Source organism: Taurulus bubalis (genome assembly GCF_910589615.1).
Source record: "Taurulus bubalis genome assembly, chromosome: 2".
NCBI classification, from domain to species: domain Eukaryota; kingdom Metazoa; phylum Chordata; class Actinopteri; order Perciformes; family Cottidae; genus Taurulus; species Taurulus bubalis.
Window position 1 is genome coordinate 3003687 of NC_136590.1, and position 21534 is coordinate 3025220.

At 45.8% G+C, this 21534-nt stretch overlaps 1 protein-coding gene across 1 annotated transcript in view; it reads left to right on the plus strand.

The window, feature by feature from the left end:
* Positions 1-20844, plus strand: part of rbfox3a (RNA binding fox-1 homolog 3a) — a gene marked incomplete at its 3' end in the record, with an annotated part of 258770 nt that extends 237926 nt beyond the window's left edge. Inside the window, exons 9-13 of the mRNA XM_079235870.1 lie at positions 10692-10818; positions 13063-13102; positions 13244-13308; positions 17436-17514; positions 20800-20844. Coding sequence (XP_079091996.1) covers positions 10692-10818; positions 13063-13102; positions 13244-13308; positions 17436-17514; positions 20800-20844 — 356 coding nt within the window. The remainder of the gene's footprint in view (positions 1-10691; positions 10819-13062; positions 13103-13243; positions 13309-17435; positions 17515-20799) is intronic.
* Positions 20845-21534: the final 690 nt, after the last annotated feature.

The following is a 21534-nucleotide window of genomic DNA, read 5'->3' on the forward strand; positions in this document are numbered from 1 at the left end:
TGTGTGTGTGTGTGTGTGGTTTTGTCTTTATGGTGAAGGTTTATGTTGAGGTATATTTACATATTCATATGGCATGTCTTTAAAGGTGCAAACAAAACAAAAATTGCTCCATCTGTCCCACAGCGCATTCCTTTACAGCACTACTGTCGAACTTTTTACTACGTTCATTCTCTATCCTCCTAAACTTAAACTCACAGTCAGCGGCACCTTAACGGTTACCGGGGCCGTAAGTCCCGGGCTCCGAGAGCCAGTGGCCCCACGAGACATGAGCATGAAATATGTTGACATAATTTAGCATCTCATTTATTTGCACCGCTGCCACTATGGACAACATTGGCCCGGGGAAGTCACAGAGGTCGGCGGTGCATGATGGTCAACGCTCCATACGAACTGTTTATGAGAAAGTATGCTTCAGTGGTGAGGTCATAATGAGGGCTAAACAAAGTCACTAAAGCATGGACAGCACTACACGCATAAGACTACGAAGACACGGGACATTTTATTCTGCTCTCTCACACATCTGGTACTTTATATTGACACAATATGTTAACCACCTTAAAGCTAGAAGGAAAACAACTTGATATGAATAATATGATCGTGACCCACTTACGTACACTTAGTGAGACGATAGCTGGTGTGATATCGTTTTATACGCTTCTGATGTTTGCAGCTTTTAGATATTCTCACTGTGCACACAGGCCTACTTAGTTTTGTGATTATTTACTAGTTATTGCGACCATTCAACAAACGTGCACACTAGTTCCTGAGCCGGGGCAATTAGTCGATCATGCTTCACATCTAAAACAATATTTTACGATATTTTAAGTACGTTTGTTGCATTCATTTTCAGACGTACCATGATGTTTTTTACTAAACCTAACCAAGTAGTTTTGTTGCCCAAACTTAACATTTAGTTGTGTTTCAACATTTCTCTTATGCTGGTTTTTGCATTCGTCCATACTTGCTGTAGTTGGGCGCTGACGTCATGCACTGATAAAATGATGGGAAAGCGGCAAAGCAAAACATTCTGAGTTTGACTTCCAGCTAAATGTGTTTAAAATGGTCTGTACGAGCACTCAAAGTGCGTTAACACTACATGTCATCCTCCATTCACACACTTTATCTAACCATTCATACCCAAACATACACCAAATGCATTGACGCTGAGCCACAGTTAAGGCCCAGAGAGGAAGTGAAGGTCTGAACAGTGAAGAACATTTCAGCAAATTCAGAGAGCTCATGTCAAAGGTGTTTAAGTGATTTAAGAACTATCCCCAAATGAGTTAGTAGCAAGAGGCCTTTTTAAGTAAACCTGTTGAGCTGAGAATCAACAATATTACAAGTTCAGGAAAGACCACTTTCCTTTGCATTCTCCAGACACACACTCCAGCTCAATGTGTGTTAAAGCTCACTAACATGCACGGTGTAGCTAGCGTCTATAATTACACTGAACCTTAACCTCGAGCATTACCGTAAAAGTCGGGTTACAAGCCGCTCCTACCTCCGGTCAGTGTCCCGCTGTAGCAAGCTAGTAGCAGTGCAAGCTAGTAGCAGTGCAAGCTAGTAGCAGTGCTAGCTAGCGCTCCTGCTAGCTCCCCGCTCCTGCTGCTAGCTCCTGCTACTGGCCGCGTCCCCTCTGCCCGAGTCGGGTGTAGAGCCGGGGCTGGTCCCGCTACCTTCGGTGGTTGTCGGGGAGCTAGTGGAGAGCTAGCGGAGAGCTAGCGGAAGTTAGCGGGCAACTAGCATGAGCGCCAGCTGGATACAGCGGGGAGCAAAAGGGGACACTGACCGAACGTAGTAGCGGCTTGTAACCCGACTTTTACGGTACTAATTCCTCAGACATGTAGCTGTGACTCCCATCTTGGTGTCTCTCGTCGAGGCGCTCACAGTGACTTCCAGTAGCTGAGCTGCACCAGCTCATATGCATTATAGCAGTATTAGAAAACCCACTCATACACGCTCAGTCTGTCTTGCTAATTTATGTGATGCTAATACACGGAGTGATCTTAAAGTTTGCCAAGCCTAAGCGACACCATATGCCTCCCTCGCTCCCAGGAGGAAGGGGGGGATGGATGGAAAGGCAGGAAAACTACACGACAGAAAATAAGGAAAATCAGCCATGCCGTTATCGCGTCTGCCCTCTACATTTTTCTATTTGTTCATACCTTTTTCTCATTATATGAATCTTTCGTGTGGCTCAGGTCTGCTCGCATTCATTCACCCATAAATTCACAGTGCAGATCATATCCACCCCTCCACCCTGCATGCCTTCCTGCATTCTCTCTCTATAAAAAAGAAAAGAAATCCCGCCTGTAAGTGAAAGTGCGTGGGATTGGGATTTCTTCTGGAATAATTATGAGTGCATTTAATCTAGTTTGGGGAGGGAGTAAAGCAGGATGTAAAGGGGGATGTAAGGGCGATTAATCACCCTTTATCAGACGGCTTTCCCAGCACCCATCAGCTGAATCGGCCTCCATAAATCCTGCCCGGCTGACAGTGCACTCCATCTCCATTGCCGGGCTCGGCTACAGGTTTATTGTGCGCAAATCCCATTCAGAAGAATGACGGATGACCCCCACATGCATACACGCCCATGCTCACACACTCACACACTCACACGCTACCATGTCAGCATAGAGGTACAGTGCGTCTGCTGCATTCACGCTCAGGTATGCACCAAAACAAGCAGACGCTCATAGTTACACATGGACTCATGAACTCTCAAAGGAAAGACGAAGCCATCGAATCGCCTTTTTCGATTGGTATCGGCCAATAATGTGAAGTTATGGCTCCAGCTGGGCCAAACTGTACCAACCATGTTGTGAAAGGGAGACGTATTGTTGTTGATTGAGACGCAACAAAGATCGTATTCTGGCTTAAGATGAGTACTCGTACATGTACATCCCAATAATACGCTAACATAGGTCAGCTCGTTGGGTTTGGGCTTCACGCGGGACATGAACAGCGCTCTACTGGGTCACAGTCCTGTGTGTGTCTGTCCATCGTCTCCATTGGTCACTGCTCTCATCTGCTCTCGGCATAAATACTACGGCCAGAAGAAGTGGACAGGTAGACAAACAGGCAGACAGGTAGACAGATAGACAGACAGACAGGTAGACAGATAGACAGACAGACAGGTAGACAGGTAGACAGATAGACAGACAGACAGGTAGACAGATAGACAGACAGACAGGTAGACAGGTAGACAGACAGACAGGTAGACAAACAGGCAGACAGGTAGACAGACAGACAGGTAGACAGACAGGTAGACAGGTAGACAGACAGACAGGTAGAGAGGTAGACAGATAGACAGACAGACAGGTAGACAGGTAGACAGACAGACAGGTAGAGAGGTAGACAGATAGACAGACAGACAGGTAGAGAGGCAGGTAGGCAGACAGGTAGACTAGCTAGTAGACAGGCAGACAGGTAGACAGGCAGGTAGACAGACAGGTAGACAGGCAGGTAGACTAGCTAGTAGACAGGCAGACAGGTAGACAGGCAGGTAGACAGACAGGTAGACAGGCAGGTAGACAGACAGGTAGACAGACAGGTAGACAGACAGGTAGACAGACAGACAGACAGGTAGACAGACAGGTAGACAGGTAGGTAGACAGAGAGGTAGACAGACAGACAGGTAGACAGACAAGTAGACAGGCAGACAGGTAGAGAGGCAGGTAGGCAGACAAGTAGACACGCAGGTAGACAGGCAGTTAGACAGGCAGGTAGGCAGGCAGGTAGACAGGTAGACAGACATGTAGGTAGGTAGACAGATAGGCAGGCAGACAGACAGGTAGACAGGCAGACAGGCAGGTAGGTAGGTAGACATGTAGGTAGACAAGTAGACAGGTAGGCAGGCAGGTAGACAGACAGATAGACAGGCAGGTAGACAGACAGGTAGACAGGTGTATAGGCAGGTAGGCAAACAGACAGGTAGACGGGTATACAGGCAGATAGACAGGTAGGTAGGCAGACTGGTAGACAGGCAGGTAGGTAGACAGGTAGGTAGGCAGACAGGTAGTCAGACAGGTAGGTAGGCAGACAGACAGGTAGAGAGGTAGAGAGACAGGCAGGCCGTCCAATCACTTCATTTGGACTACAGTCACCGATTAGTTTCTTTTTGCGCGTCAGAGTATTTGATTTATTGATTGTCGTTGAGATTTAAAGAGAAAAATAAGAAATAATGTTTTGAAGAAGATTAGCAACCCTGGCTTCAGCGTTGTGATACCTGCTGCATGTAGACTTATCTTTACAGTAGCCACTTTACCACAGGGCATGCCAACACATCCTCCGGTTCCCTGCCATAACCTGATTTCTCTGTAAACGGATTTCTGCGTTGAAGGTTGATTTCTCAGAGAAATTATATTTACATACAAAAAAAAAGCCAAATCCATCATGTTTGAAAGTGTAAATTCTGCCTTGATTATGTGAGCATGTGTATTTAGCCTGTGGGAGGTGTGGGTCAGTGGGCCTGCAGAGCACAACACGTTGTCACTGCAGATTTAGGGAAAGTTGTTTTTCCGTCAAATGTTTTCTCATGATTCCGTCTCTGATGACTTGCCTACCTGATCTCACGCTGTCTAACAACAGCCGCGTTGCTTATCAGGGTTATTTGGGGGGATTGGCTTTGGAGGGCGGCCTGAAGGGACTTCCTGTCAGTGTTGACGACCTGGTGACTGTCTTACTCCATAAAACAAGAAGTAACACACAATCAATTAAAGATAACCTGGAGAATCAGAAATAAAGGTCTCTCTCTACTAAGGGTCCTGCTTTAATAAAGTCCTGTCAGATAAATAAGAGTTCCAGCTCAACACAACCAGACACACACACACACACACACACACACACACACACACACACACATGGTATGCAACTGTGACGCGAATGGAGACCAGACTGTGTGTGCATGTGTGTGTGTGAGTAAAATAGACTGCATGGGCATGAAGGACAATGAGGAAAATGTAATACTGATTGATTGACTGTGTCCTAGACTGAGTATATGCAAAGCAGGACAAATGTGTGTGTGCGCATGTGTGTGTGCGCATGTGTGTGTGCAGGGCTTGGCGGAGCAGCGCTCCCTAGAACACAACAAATACGATTAAAATGCAAAATGCAGGCAGGGAAGTAACAAGGCAAGCGGCTCGGGCCTTTTTAACATATGCGGAAAAATTTGCAAGTTGGAAGGGCGACATCCGATCAACTCTGGGCTTTGTCATATTGGCACACCGTCATCGGTCCTGGGCCAGATCAGATCTCTAAAAGCAAGCAACCCGTCCAGCCTCGGGTTCCTGGTCAGGGCGGCGTGTCAATATATACCGTAAAAGTCGAGTTGTACGCCGCTACTATATTCGGTCAGTGTCCCCATTTGCTCCCCGCTGTAGCCAGCTGGCGCTCATGCTAGTACCGCTCTAACTTCCGGTAGCTCTCCGCTAACTTCCGCTAGCTCTCCACTAGCTCCCCGACAACCACCAAAGCTAGGGACCAGCACCGGCTCTACACCCGACTTGGACTCGGACAGTAGCAGCAGCGGCGGAGAGCTAGCAGCAGGAGCGGGAAGCTAGCAGCAGGAGTGGGGAGCTAGCAGCAGGAGCGGGGAGCTAGCAGCAGGAGCGGGAAGCTAGCAGCAGGAGCGGGGAGCTAGCAGCAGGAGCGGGGAGCTAGCAGCAGGAGCGGGGAGCTAGCAGCAGGAGCGGGGAGCTAGCAGCAGGAGTGGGGAGCTAGCAGCAGGAGCGGGGAGCTAGCAGCAGGAGCGGGAAGCTAGCAGCAGGAGTGGGGAGCTAGCAGCAGGAGCGGGGAGCTAGCAGCAGGAGCGGGGAGCTAGCAGCAGGAGCGGGGAGCTAGCTCCTAGCTTGCGACAGCGGGACACTGACTGGAGGTAGGAGCGGCTTGTAACCCGACTTTTACGGTACGCTGGTGTTGGAAAAATGTACTCCACACCGGCTGTAAAATCATTAATCAGGACATTCATTCTTTGCAAAAAAGGAGCAGAGCCAGAGACACAACGTGTTACTTTACTAAAAGTCTGCGGAGAGTCACCTCTTAAACACATCAAACACACAATCACAGAAGCTCTCATGACGTCTTGCACCGATCGGGAACCTTCCTCCCGTCGTAGATATGTGTTGAGCTCTAAGAACAACAATGATGTGTTGTGTCTTCAGTCCCGAACACACAGATGGAGCAGAACACCCAACAGCTTGTTACAAGCGTTTTCAAAACTCACCTCCTTCTCACAGGAAGTCAGGTTCAGGGAACAAAACCACTTGGCTGACGTCGGGTTAACGGCCCGATGACAAAATGTCAATGTTTACTCTGTGCATGTGACGCAAACAGCTGCCTCCTGCTCTGTGTTTGCTCCGCACCAGCTGCTCTCAGCGAGTCATCGGGATCCGGGTGCGTCGGCGCCGGCTGATTCCGGGTTGCTATGTGTATTGATACTTCCAATAGACAGTAGCATTTATAAAGTATGTGACATGATAGATTTGTAATCAATATAGCAATATGTTTTGACCAGAAGACCCTGGGTCAGTTCAGCCTCAGTTTGAATGCAAATACTACGAAAGCGGCAGATTCTGAGTGCAGTTGAAGTTTATATCGTCACATAAAACATTTAAAAAAGGATTTCTGTCTAGTTTTTGCTTCAGTGGCACAGAACGTTGGAGCCTCGTCCCGTCCGACCGACTCAGACGTGTCATTTGAAACCCCTTCAACTCCGGATGAGTGTGATCTTTATGGAAAATCATTCCTGTAAAATTGCCTTTAATTTGGCTTCCCTCGTCTCATAAGGGCTGCTTCTCAACAGCCTCTGCATCCATTTCTGAAGTTCCTCAACTTTTATTGCCACTCATTCTGACACTCCAGCTGATGTCATCGTTGTCAGACTGTAGTGTGTGTACTCACTGCGAAGAATGTGATTCACTTAAATATCTCTCAACCTCTCCATCGCTCCATTCTTCAGACGATCGACTTGAAGCTCAATTAGCGAGAAGCACAACGATGAAGCCTTGTTCTGTCACTGTCCCCACACACACACACACACACACACACACATAGACATTCATATTAATAAATCACTCAATTAGAGTCGCTTTTCTAAATAACACAATTGAATCCCTTCTGTTCTTAACTGACCGCAGCTCGCATCACAACTAATTCTCAAGCGGCGCATTAGTAGACAAGACACGCATGCGTGTGCGTGTAGTATTCCATGCGTGTAGTATTTCACGCGTGTGTGTCACGGTGGGTGCTGTTGTTTGTTTGTTTTATGGGCCTGCTGGCTGTCAGGAGGAGGCCCGGCCATGATTCATGGGTTATTACAGCACTGCTGTAGCGTGCACAGGCCATAGCTCATCATCAGATCGCACTCATACACGTCACACCAGCACCAACATGCACATACACATGTCCTCATGCTCACTCATATGCATATACACACACACACTCACACACACACACACACACACAAAGAGGAATGCATATATGGATGTCTGATATTAAGAATGAGAGGGAAGGTGGGGGCAACTTGAGGAAATTGATCTTTTGCTCAGAATATATCACCAATGGACGATGTGCTGGCTGTGTGGCATATTAATGCTGTCTGAGTAGTTAGAGTAGGAAGAGGCAGACACAGCAGAGGGCAGAGGATCTCCATCACCCGACACAGAGAGAGAGAGAGAGAGAGAGAGAGAGATGGATCGGGGGGGTGGAGAGAGAGACAGAGTGTTTCTGTCTCTTAGCACTTACAGTGGAGCATGTTGTGTGTCTCTCTGCTGCTGCAGACAGTAGGTGTAGTCATCCATATCCAGGGCCTCTCAGAGGTCTGGCATCTGTTTGAGCTTTCAGCCCACAGGTCATCAGTGGAGAAGGCTCTCTCTCCTCTCATGCGTTGTCTCTTACGTACACACAAGTGTCTGTGGGCAAGATGCTTTGCTGCTTTTGAGTCTGTCTAAGTCTTTTAAGTATACTGACAGACACCCAATGCAAACAGATTGTAAAGAGCACCAGTTAGCTTTAAACCACGTGGCAACCTCCCATTCTGAAGAATAAAGCCAATGCAAAAGTGTCTTAAAGCGTGCATTCTCTCTACTGGCCAGCAGGAGGCGACTCCTCTAGAAGAAGTCTCTAGTATATTCTCTCTTGATTTATTCCCTCAGTAAACATTGTAAACATGAGTTCATGTCTCAATCAAATCTTATTCAATACAGCATGATGTTCATTTAGTAAATTATGCTCATTTAGAGTCAAACAGACCATAAAGCAGGGCGGGGCTACGAGGTGATTGACAGGTCGACAGCATCTCTACGTCACTCTTCCTTCTGTCCATTGATTGCTAAAAGCCAAGATGGCGACGGCCAAATCACCAAACTTGAGGCTTCAAAACAAAAGTCCACAAGCCAACGAGGAGACGTCACCATGACTACATCCACTGCTTATATACAGTCTATAATTCAGCTCAATGTTCAACTTGGCGTCCCTAAACTGCACTCTTTTGTTATCTCTTTGGTTATTCTTGCACTTTTAAACACACAAAATGAATTGAAACTCAACAAAAACGTCTTGGCTAGTAACAAACTTCAAGTGCGTCTGTCCCATCATTCAAGCTACGGAAGTAATTAAAGTCAACATTGACTTGTCCCACGCGGGAAGCGAACAGCAGTCTCCTGGGTGAGAGTGCTGTGTTTGTTTGACCCGGGCCAAGCTAAAGGTTGGATCATGTTGAAGGCACCACATGGAAGTAATGTTTAATCTCTTCTACAAAACCAGTGTGGGCATTCATTCACGTAATTTAGTTTCAAACAGCACAGAAAACAACTCTGAAGACTTCTAATTCAGTAATCCATCAGCGTGATGGATTATACACCTCCACTGCGAACAGGAGCAGCTACGTTTTGCATAATTGCAACGGAATACTAATATCGGGCCATTTTATTTTGAAAGGAGTTCATCCATTCCATTCTCTGCATTTCTGCACCTCGCGCTCTAGAATAACATCGTAATCAATATCAAGGCTGTGTTACTGTGTGGATGCGTGGATAAGCCTGTAGAGTCACATGGGGATCAAGCATCCACAGCTATATGGTTATTAATTAAAATGCACCAGGAGTGGACAGCGAGTCAGAATCGTCATCCTGAAGGAAGCAGGAACGATGTGAGAACCATTTACCAGCAGGCCATGATCAGGTTCAAATTATACTCCGCACTGCACCTTTAACAGCGGCTCAAAACCACTGAAGAGCTCGTGGTTTATCGGATACGTGTGGCAGCGGATGGCTTAATGAGACCAAGGATTACCAAGATTACATCATTTATTACAAGAAACACTTTGATAGGGTATAAAAATACAGGACGTCCATCACATCTAAAAGGTTCAAACCAATAAAACAAGCATATCTAATATACTTAGAGGTACAGATTCACCATTAAAAAGGGTAGCAAAACAAAACCTGAACAATCACACCCCTCCATACTTAAAATAAAATTAAAATAAATGTTATTCCCATTCAACTTTTAGGTAGATGAGCTCGTAGAGTTTCTGAAACTAAGACCCTCTTTGTTGGAACTCTACACGCAAAAGCAAACACTTCATTCAAAACTATATCAACTCTAATTAAATAAATATCCATTTCCATGTGTAGCATGCAGTAAATATAAATATATAATATATATATATATATATATATATATATATATATATAATATAGATATGATCACATCAAACAGCAAACCTGAGTCCTATTTGGGGTTCAACCCCTGATTTCTAAGCCCTCTCATTGGTCCCAGGTGTTCTCACAGGTGCATTCTGGGTGCAGGTGAATGATAATTGAGTGTAGTTATTGTCTAAAAAGTTTGTTTTACATTTTCAAAGGGCGACAATGTGCTCGTGGTTCAGCACCTATTAACTAACTTCATATTTTGTGTCTGATCAACATATTGACTTGCCGCCTCAGCGTTTTTTAAGTGATGCATGTGTAGTGTTACTGTAATCTGCATGTCTTTCTTCTTTTGTCGCTCACTACAAAAGAAGAAAGACATGCAGGGCCAGAATCCAGAGCGATGATCTATGCTCCACCCTTTTAGAGGGACCACTGTGGATAATTAGTGTGTGTGTGTGTGTGTGTGTGTGTGTGTGTGTGTGTGTGTGAAGGCCTTGCTCCCCTGTTGACTGAAGGTTGAACAGGGACCTTCAGCTAAACCAGCTCACATCACATCACCATGCCACCCCGTGCCTGTAGGGGTGACCCGTGTGTGTGTGTGTGTGTGTGTGTGTGTGTGTGTGTGTGTGATGAAGGATGGCCTGAGGCGGAATCTGCCTCTCCAAACAATACAGGCCATCTGCTTTGTGTCCCTGCTGCCAAACACTGAGCCGAAAGCTCCACGCAGGACTCTTTGCCTCTGTGACTGCCAGCTCACCTCCTCCCTGACGTGGAGAGGCCTGTGAGCTGCTGCTGCATGTATCAAACTGAAAGCACCCTCATATCCAAATGCAGCAATCAGTCATGTGATTGTGTGATTGCACAACACATGTAGAGGTGTACCTGTAGAGCAGTAGTGGAGTCCGTGCTGCTGGAGATAATCATGGCGCCATCACAGCTTGGAGCCCTGAGTGCTGTAACTTATTGTTCTTTGACCTCTCTCTCTCTCTCTCTCTCTCTCTCTCTCTCTCTCTCTCTCTCTCTCTCTCTCTGTCACAGGGTTTCCGTACCCCAGTACAGGGGCAGCTGTGGCCTACAGAGGGGCCCATTTGAGAGGGAGGGGTCGCGCCGTCTACAACACATTCCGTGCTGCACCTCCTCCTCCACCCATCCCTGCCTATGGAGCGTAAGTGCCTGCCATCACACCTACACACACACACACACACCTACACACATGCACACACACACCTACACACATGCACACACACACCTACACACACACACACACGCACACTCAACTGACACAAACAAACGTAATCAAATAAACACTTTATGACACGTCTCCAAGACCCACCGTTACTCAAACAGCGAGGCTAACGTGCACACACACACACACACACACACACACACACACACACACACAGACACACGCGCACACACACACACACACACACACACAGACACACACACACACTAACACACAACTGAATACATACTCACACACACAACTGAATACATACTCACACACACACACACACAACTGAATACATACTCACACACACACACACACACACACACACACACAACTGAATGCATACTCTCTCACACACACACACACACACACACACCTGAATGCATACTCTCTCACACACACACACACACACACACACACACACTAACACACAACTGAATACATACTCACACACACACTAACACCCAACTGAATACATACTCTCACACACACACACTAACGCACAACTGAATACATACTCTCACACACACACACACACACACACACACACACACACACTAACACACAACTGAATACATACTCACACACACACTAACACCCAACTGAATACATACTCTCACACACACACACTAACGCACAACTGAATACATACTCTCACACACACACACACACGCACACACACACACACACACGCACACACACAACTGAATACATACTCTCACACACACACACACACGCACACACACACACACACACACGCACACACACAACTGAATACATACTCTCACACACACACACACACACACACACACTAACACACAACTGAATACATACTCACACACACAACTGAATACATGCTCACACACACACACACACAACTGAATGCATACTCACACACACAACTGAATACATACTCACACACACACACACAATAACACACAACTGAATACATACTCTCTCACACACACACACACACACACTAACACACAACTGAATGCATACTCACACACACACTAACACACAACTGAATACATACTCACACACACACACACACACACTAACACACAACTGAATACATACTCACACACACACTAACACACAACTGAATACATACTCTCACACACACACACTAACGCACAACTGAATACATACTCACACACACACACACACACACACACACACAACTGAATACATACTCTCACACACACACACACACACACACACTAACACACAACTGAATACATACTCTCACACACACACACACACACACACACACTAACACACAACTGAATACATACTCTCACACACACACACACACACTAACACACAACTGAATACATACTCACACACACACACACACACTAACACACACATGCAGTAGCAGAAGAACGGCGAGTGGAAAACAAAAAGGCCGCCTTCTAATAGAGCGGAAAATTGCTCTTTGATTCCAGAATGGATGAATTTGTCTCTCTTTTTTCTAACGTGTCATTCTTTATTCGGCTGTGAATGGACTGCTATGACCTGCACACAGTAGAGAGAGAGAGAGAGAGAGAGAGAGAGAGAGCTAGGGAACGTGAAGGGGAGGCATGGAGAGAGAAGAGATGTCTGAGAGAGGGGGAAAAGAATTAGAAGACGAGAAACTGGGCAAAATCATTATTTTGTTTTGTATTCAACAGTTTAAAATGAAGACTACTTTTAATGTTGTATTTATTAAGAAAGCAGAGCATGTATAGGAAAACCTGCGGGGGGTGTCACATAACTCCTCAATGCTCTCGTTTACTCTTGTTTCTACATTTGTTCTCAACCAGGAAGTAATTTGCATATCCAGCTAGCGCTTAGCTACAAATGCTTTGGGTAGTCCCTCTCTATACTAGAAATAAGTGAAGCTTTACTTCTGAATAATTCAATCCAACAGCAAAGATAAACTCTCCATTCTTCCACCACATGACCTACTTCTCTCTCTCTGGGAATGAAGCACAATTACAAGAGAAAAGAAACACAGAGTGTGATTCTTGGGCAGAAGCTGATGTAACAACACATTTAGCGCACACATCTTCGAGCCACAGATGCTGGACTCGTTTAAAAAGGCCATGTTAAGTTAAAGTTACTGTGAGACATGGTTTTCAACGGGTTCAACTAAGTTTACTTCAATGTTGAAAAAATGTCTTCTATCAACAGTGTGGTCTACCAGGACGGCTTTTATGGAGCAGAAATATATGTGAGTAAAGTCTATTTCCTGTTTTTTAATGTCTTTCACTATGATCCATCAAGGGAATGCCGCGTCCTGAGCCTCTGATGCGAGGCTCAGCTGTTGTCCTGCATGTTGGGTGCGGTGTACTGACGCTGTGTCTCTCCTCAGGGCGGCTACGCAGCGTACCGATACGCCCAGCCAGCCGGCACCGCCGCCGCCGCGTACAGCGACAGGTACGTTGGCAGCCGTCTTCCTCCTGAAGGTTTCCGTTTACACTGTAAACAATCACGTTTTTACCGCGTACGACGGTTTTGTCACATGAGCATGTGGTGTGTTAAAGTATCATTTTCATATGAAACCAATTAAAATGTATTGGACTGGTGTGTGCTCTGTTAGGAGTCATGTGTTACACCCTGCAGGGAACTATGGCTGTTAAAAAACCAGTTCTGATCCATAACAATGTATTTATTGCTCTTAAGTTGGGATCCGTAAAAGATAGATAGATTTATACTTTATTTATTTATTAGTAGCAACTTACATATGAAACACCAAAATAGCACAAAATACTCAATGTAATGTGTGCAGGTGTGTGTCTGTGTGTGTGTGTATATGTGTGTGTGCGTGTGTGACGTGCTTGGGGAGCTCATCTTAGGCAGATTGAGCTTGTCAGGCCGATAAGAAGCGGCCGCTGCAGGAGCCTGCAGGCCGATAATGTTAGATTTATCTGAGGCTGCCTCAGAGGATTATGAACAGCAGAGAGCAGGTGAGGGGGCACGTCTCTCTCTCTCCACCACGCTTATATCACTCCCTTACTTTCCTCCTCTCACACATTCCCTCTCTCTCGCCGTTATTCACCCTCCCACACACACACACAGCTTGTACTGTGTCTCTCTCGTTCTATTTTTGAAGCGCTCCTGATTTAAAGGGAAGCCCAGGCGGTGAGGTGTGAGGTGGAGCTGAGGGGAGTTATATTCATTCATTGTGGGATGAGAGGGGCCTTATACAGAGTGGATGTGCTGGGGACCGAGAGACCCTGCCTCTATTCTGTCTCTCTAGAGGATGCACACACACACACACACACACATACACACACACACAGTCACACATTCGGCTGCCACTGTCTACACTTGGGAGCATGTTAGAGGCGAAATGCAATCAGGATTGACCATCAAATTCCCCTCGACCTGCTCTCACTGACACAAGCCTTGAACAGCCACTAGCCTGGAGGCCCCTGGGGAACCCTGGGGAACCCTGGGGAACCCTGGGGAACCCTGGGGAACCCTCAAGACCCCACGGCGTCAGGGGCTCACCCGCACACTCTGCTGTGTGTCGCACCTGGACTGTTCTCTTCTCCTGTTTTTATCTATACCATGAAAAGTCGTGACTTCATTTACAGCCCTAGACACCTCCTTCCTTCCTTCCTTGTACGCTCCACTAGCGTCCTTTCCTCGGGGCTCCTCTGTACCACACAGTCTCACACACAGCAGCGAACCCCGCAGCCTTATCTTTGCCCTCCAGACCTACGCTGGCTTCCCTTTACTCTTCGGGGAGAATAAACAAACCAGACAGGGAGAGAGGAATATAAATAAAGCGGTCTGGTGGCATCAGAGAAAGAGGGATGGAGGGGTGGAATGAGAGAGGAGAGGAGCATTGAGGGAGGGGATTAGTTCCAAGCCAGTGCTGGAATATAAGCCCCCGGAGACAGAGAGATACGGGGGGAGATGGCAGAGAGGGGAGGAGAGGAAGAAGAAGGGGAAGAAGGCCTAGAAGGGGGGATGTGCTATATCTCTCTCCAAAATGATGTCCTTCTTTCTTTTAGCTTCCTGCTTCTAGATATGTTTTCCTAGATCTGCTTTTCTCCCCCCTATGCCGTCTGTCTCTGCCTCAACCACAACATCATGTTTCTCTGTATTCATAATCTCATTTCTACTCCTCTTATCACTCTGCCCATTTCTTTTCTTATCTTCCTCTCTCTCTCTCTCTTTTTCCTCCTCGGCTGACGTTACTTTTATTGCAATCCCTCCCCATCATCTGGAAGATAAAACACTTGTCCCCTTTTTCTCATAAATTGAAACGGGTAAAACAAATCATTGCAATCACACACTCTCACCTTTACAACGTACATTTATAGGGACACATCGATTGCATTTTCATCCCATAGGATAGTTCTTAGCGTGAGTGAGAGGAGGAAATGATTATAGATCTCTCCTTCGGACCCCAGTTAAAATCGACGACCCAATACCTTATGTGTCTCATGCATACTCATTGTGGTTGGTTGGCACTCCCTATCCATTATCAAACCTATTCCATCAAAGCCAACATGCACAAGGTTTATGTCGGCTGGTTGGAGTTGGGGAAGGAGGAAACAATTAACAGAGTATTTCCCAACTGATTAAATTCCCTTTTGATTTGTACTGCTTCAAAGAATCCATATAGTTTTATGTTTGGGGAATAAGTCAAAATGTCATTCTGATCATGAATCTACGGCCTCGCACACGGACACTTCCTCCCGAGCCGAAGCTACGCTACTGTTGGGAGTCAGGAGACACATACAGGATTGCATATGTCCAAACTATGTTGGAAACATAATATAGAACTCTAAAAATTGCAATAAGTATTGCATTAAAAGTAATTTCATAATGTTTTGAATCGTAAGCACTTCACCCAGAACTTGAGTCATTCCAAAACACTGGGTTGGGGACCCACAGGTGGGTCGCATGAGGTGTAATTTGGGTCACCAAATAACATTTCAGAATGTCTTCCATAGTCTTTTCTTTGTGATGTATCAGAATCAGAATCAGAATCAGAAACCGTTTATTGCCAGGAATGTTTACACAAACGAGGGATTTTGCTTGGCGGAAGGTGCATACATTAGACGAGACAAACAATCAACAGTCAACGACAACAACAGTGCAATGATATTTAAATCAAGTATAAGATAAAGTGCTCAGGCAAACAGATAACGTTAATGTAAGTGTATGTTAAAGTGGCATGTGTGTTTAACTTAAAGTTAAAGCGTATGTTAAAGTGGCATGAGTGTTTAAGTTAAAGTTAAAGCGTATGTTAAAGTGGCATGAGTGTTTCAATATGAAGTGTGCAGTGGAGTGACCGGTAAGAAGAAAGAAAAGAAAGAAAAATAGTCTGAAAAATTGTCCTAGGGGTGGAAAACTACCGTAAAAGTCGGGTTACAAGCCGCTCTTAACTCCGGTCAGTGTCCCGCTGTAGCAAGCTAGGAGTAGTGCTAGCTAGCGCTGCTGCTAGCTCCTGCTACTGCCCACGTCCCCTCTGCCCAAGTCGGGTGTCAAGCCGGGGCTGGTCCCGCTACCTTCGGTGGTTGTCAGGGAGCTAGCGGGGAGCTAGCGGAAGTTAGCGGGGAACTAGCATGAGCGCCAGCTGGCTACAGCGGGGAGCAAAAGGGGACACTGACCGAAGGTAGTAGCGGCGTATAACCCGACTTTTACGGTAGTCCGAAAAGTAGTCCGAAATGTATGTCCACAGGACACCTTTGAGCCAGGTGAGGCAACCGGAATGTTCTTATTGTTCTAAAAAATTCAAGCCTGCCTTTAATATTGACTTTAATGATAAATGTTATTCTGTGAAGAGATTTTTAAAAAATGCAAAAAACTAACTCCACCTAAACTAAAACATTTTTAAACGTATACCTTTTGGACATGGCAGGGTCATCGATTCAAGGTCATGCAGAAATGGCTCGTTATCTCAATTAGGAAGTATCTAAGTACCCTGGAGCTGTGGTCCTCAAACTGGCCCCAAGATCCTTTCTGTGCGTCGACAGATGGCTGTAACAGCGATATCATTTCCCTCAGAATAGATTTTACAGATTTCATGGATTGGTTTGATTCAACTCTGTGGATTGCTGCAATGGGAGGAAAGAGAAAGTTCCATTTACCACACCAAGCAAGCAGGCTAAGTTCTGTCTATTGATCTCATCGGCTCGGTTTCAGTTCCACGGACAGCGCCCCTTAATCAAGCCATGCTCATTTCCTCATTTCGCAGGACAAACGGCCACTTGCTTAGCTGTGGGACTTACAGGTATCACATACGCACCAAAAAGCATCAATTCACAATCAGCGTATAGTGCATCACCGCTACATGTGGGGCTAAGGAGGTGCAGACAGTTTATGAGACACCAGCCTGATTATTCTGGGGGGTCACGACTGGAAAAGCTGGAGAGCCGCTGCCCTGGAGGATACTGTCATGCGTGATGAATGCAGGCCCTGATGTTTGCAATACACCCGTAGATTGTGTTGTGCTTCGTCTGTCTGGTGAACATCTTGGAGAAGCTGTCGGACTGTTATATTGTCACAGTAAACCCTGTTTGTGCCTCTTTTCTCCTCTGTAGTTATGGCAGAGTCTATGCAACAGCAGACCCATATCACCATACGATTGGTCCTGCAGCCACATACAGCGTGGGCACTATGGTGAGTCTGTTCCCCGTTTATAGCTGCTGACTGGATGTGTGTGTGGTGAACCGGAGCGGGTGCAGCATCCTGCACACATGGACGTTCATTTCACAGGTTTTTACGGTGTACTCAACTCTTCATATTAACTGAATTACTAGCAGTACAAACTTGCTGACAGGCTTTGTTAATAATCTAGGAAGATCTTTGGAAGCAACCTATTTTTACTCTTCGACCTGTTGTTCCTGTGAGCTGTGTTTCCCTCTGAGAGACCATTTGAATGTTTTATGTGAATCTTTGCCACTTCAGTAAATGAAAAAGGGACATTGCCTTATTCTCAAACTCCCCATTCAATTTCATTGGCTGTGAGCTCCTTGCTTGAAATCCAATCGAGACGGAGAATTCCTCCCCAATGAAAAGAGTCTCTTCAAATTTTGCAAGGGGGAGAGTCGAATGGTTAATGTTTGTTTTTAGCTAGCTTTGCAGCTAACATCAAAGATGAAAAAAATACAAATCTTTCCATAGAAAGAAATAGAGCACCCCAGAAGATGGGGGAAGAAACTGAGAGTACAATTTGTTTTCTTTCGTGGGTGTGGGTAGGGACTTCCTCCAAAGATTAACGACCATCTAGTAAACGCTTCGACATGCCGTGGGAGATTACAGCAGGAGAGAAAGATAGAGCACAAAAGAAGGAAAAGTAGGAGAATTAAAGTTATCAGCGGCAAACCGGCTGCAGCCGGAGCCGCTGCTCGGTGTCCATGAGGACCGATGCTGAGTGCTGGCCGAGATGGAAAGGGCCACCGCCTCCATGTGTCCCCAAACCGCCCGTTCCTCCCCTAGTGCAGCTGCTAGCTAAAAGCCTTCATTAATTACGACATTTTTTCCTCTTCATTTACTTAATTAAAACAGTGGCCTCTGTTTTCCTCCTTTTACTCGTCACGTTCTTCTCTTTTGTCTTCAAATTACTCCTCCCTTTTTCCCCACTCTCCCATACCCAAACCCCTCACTACCAATGTGCATTCATAATTCTCAATACAATGAAGACATAACACTGCATTGATCTTAAACCTTGTCATTTCTCACATTCTGCACTTAAAGCCCCAAACGAGAACACACTTGTCAGGTCAAAGTAATACTGATGTGACTGATGAAGCAGAATTATTGGTTGGATAACACTTTTTCTTCAGATGAGAATCATTTCACATCCTAATGAATCCACTTGCCTTGTATGGTTCTTGTCGGAAGTTCTGAAGATAAAATGTTGGTTCAGTTTGATGAGCTTGGGCTGCACACTGCATGCCACGTTCTGGACTAGTTGTTGTTGTCAGACATGTGGCTGCAGGACCGGCTCACCAGGTCTCTGAGTTGGTGTGACGCTCCGGGTTCCAGGTGTTTTCCATAAAGAGGCTGGTGTTAAACAATGCTACGTCCAATGCTAACATGCATTGTCGATGCAGGAAGTGGCAGAGGGGAAGTATGGGCTCACAGACTTGCAGTTGTAATGCTCACCTGTTTAGTTAGCCATAACCACGACCTTTAGCTAACGTGAAGCTAACGTATAGCCTTTCAGTTACTTTATCGGAACAATACCTTTATAGCTTATTTGACACAATAGTCTTTTGTTGATCTATCCTGAACTAACATAAGATAGATCTTCATCCGACAACAATGCCAGTTGTAAATATTGTCGAAATATTATATTTTTTTATTGTTCTGGAAGGAATTTTTTAGAAGTTGACATTTGGTGAGAAATCATTGAACATAATCTGAGGTGTGAAGAATTGGATAATTGTAATATTGGCGCTCTTGTCTGGCAAAAAGGTTGGTCTGAACAGAGAGATGGAGAGAGAGAGAGAGAGAGAGAGAGAGAGAGTCTCTGTTCAACGACACAGAGACAAAGAGAAGAAGTCGACCATCGGGGTTTTGTCTAAATAAAAAAGGTTGTTCTGATCCCAATTACCGGAGATGCCTCTATTAATCAGATACACCATCATCATATGGTTTAAATGTTATTTTACACCAGAAAATCCCACCAGTAAAAGTGTGGCATGTTTTTAACAAACTGGTATTGGATTGGTATCGTCCAATATATCGTCCAGTTCAGGTATCGGAATCTGTATCTTCAGGACATATCAGAACGTCTCTAGAAATAAAACTACTTTGCTTTAATTCCTATGTATTTAATGACCTGGTTGATCTACTGTGTGCAGTGAAAGACAAACCAGGATGGTTCATGGAGCGATTGTGCATTGTTATTATTTGGTTGTGGATTCACTGCAGAGCTTGTTAAATGTCTAGTGGTGTGTCAGCTCACTTAGCTTGTAATGTGTCTCTTGGTGGTTTTTACAACCGGTGTTGCATTTCAGAGATATTAAAGCTTGTGTGTTTTATTAAATATGTAGCTTCAGGTGTTTCCTTGGGCAGCAGAATAGCAGGGCTGGTTGTCTCGTGTTCTGGACACGGATGTCAGGAACTCTTAGTGATTCAGTGACTTAATCATGTTCCTTTTGTTCGATTTATTGAATACCGTAAAAGTTGGGTTACAAGCCTAGGAGCAGCGCTAGCTCCCCGCTGCTGCTGCTAGCTCCCCGCTCCTGCTGCTAGCCACCCGCTGCTGCTGCTAGCTCCCTGCTCCTGCTGCTAGCTCCCCGCTGCTGCTGCTAGCTCCCCGCTGCTGCTGCTAGCTCCCCGCTCCTGCTGCTAGCTCCCCGCTGCTGCTGCTAGCTCCCCGCTCCTGCTGCTAGCCACCCGCTGCTGCTGCTAGCTCCCTGCTGCTGCTGCTAGCTCCCCGCTCCTGCTGCTAGCTCCCCGCTGCTGCTGCGACTGCCCGCGTCCCCTCTGCCCAAGTTGGGTGTCAAGCCGGGGCTGGTCCCGCTACCTTTGGTGGTTGTCAGGGAGCTAGCGGAAGTTAGCGGGGAACTAGCATGAGCGCTAGCTGGCTACAGCGGGGAGCAAAAGGGGACACTGACCGAAGGTAGTAGCGGCGTGTAACCCAACTTTTACGGTACTATCAAGTATCAAAACGAAAAACTGACTTAGTAATCCACGCTCAAGTACATGCAACAAGGACACACACACACACACACACACACACACACACACACACACACACACAGTCTCCCCGTCTTTCACTTCACAAATTCCCCAACTACCTTGTGCACAAGATGTCCTCAATTAAACCAGAGACAAGTGGGAAAAGGGAGGAACGTTTCTTTGGAGGAAAGAGAGAAGTTCATTTCAATATTAATATTACAAAAGGTTCTACGTTGAATACTGATTGGAGCTTTTTCATCTTTGATGTTGCAGGCTAGCCTTTACAGAGGAGGGTGCAGTCGCTTCACTCCCTACTAGAAAAGAGAGAGGCACGCCCCCTTTTGCTTCCCCGCAAAACAGACACAAAAAACAGCAACAAATGAAATGACTAAATAACCATCTTCACCCTCTTCACGGAAAACTAAAAACAAAATGCTTCCAGGTGGCACATGTGACCCTGAAACTCCAGAATCACTCTGAAGTTGCTTCCCCATTGACAGAGTGTCCACATTGTCATTTATTGATGTAATGTACTTATTTTGGAAAAGAACGTTTTGTTACCCTGTGTTGACTTGAATGTATTTGTATTGACATGTGTGTGGTGGTAAAAAAAAAGACAAGGAGGGAAAGAGTAGAAAGGGGAAGCTCTCGGTCTCCCTCCGTCTCACTCTTTTCCTCTCCGAGTTATCGGTCCGCAACTCAGCTCCTTCGGGGTGGCCTTTTGCGCTAGTTTTAATTTCATTTAATTCCCCTACCTTTATTGTTTCAATTAGTCATTTCCCTCCATTTACATTAAACACACTAATGTTCAGCAATTCCGGTTTGAGCAACACATTTCAGATTGGATTTATTAAGTAAATGAAACAGCCGTTGCGCCCCATCTAAGTGAGCCAATGAGGGAGCTGGGTTTCAGACCGCCGTAATGGGATTCAGAGCCGCTCAGCCCAAAGGGGGTGAAACTGCAACGAATACCAGGAAGTGATGCATTGTGAAACCCAGAAGGTGAGA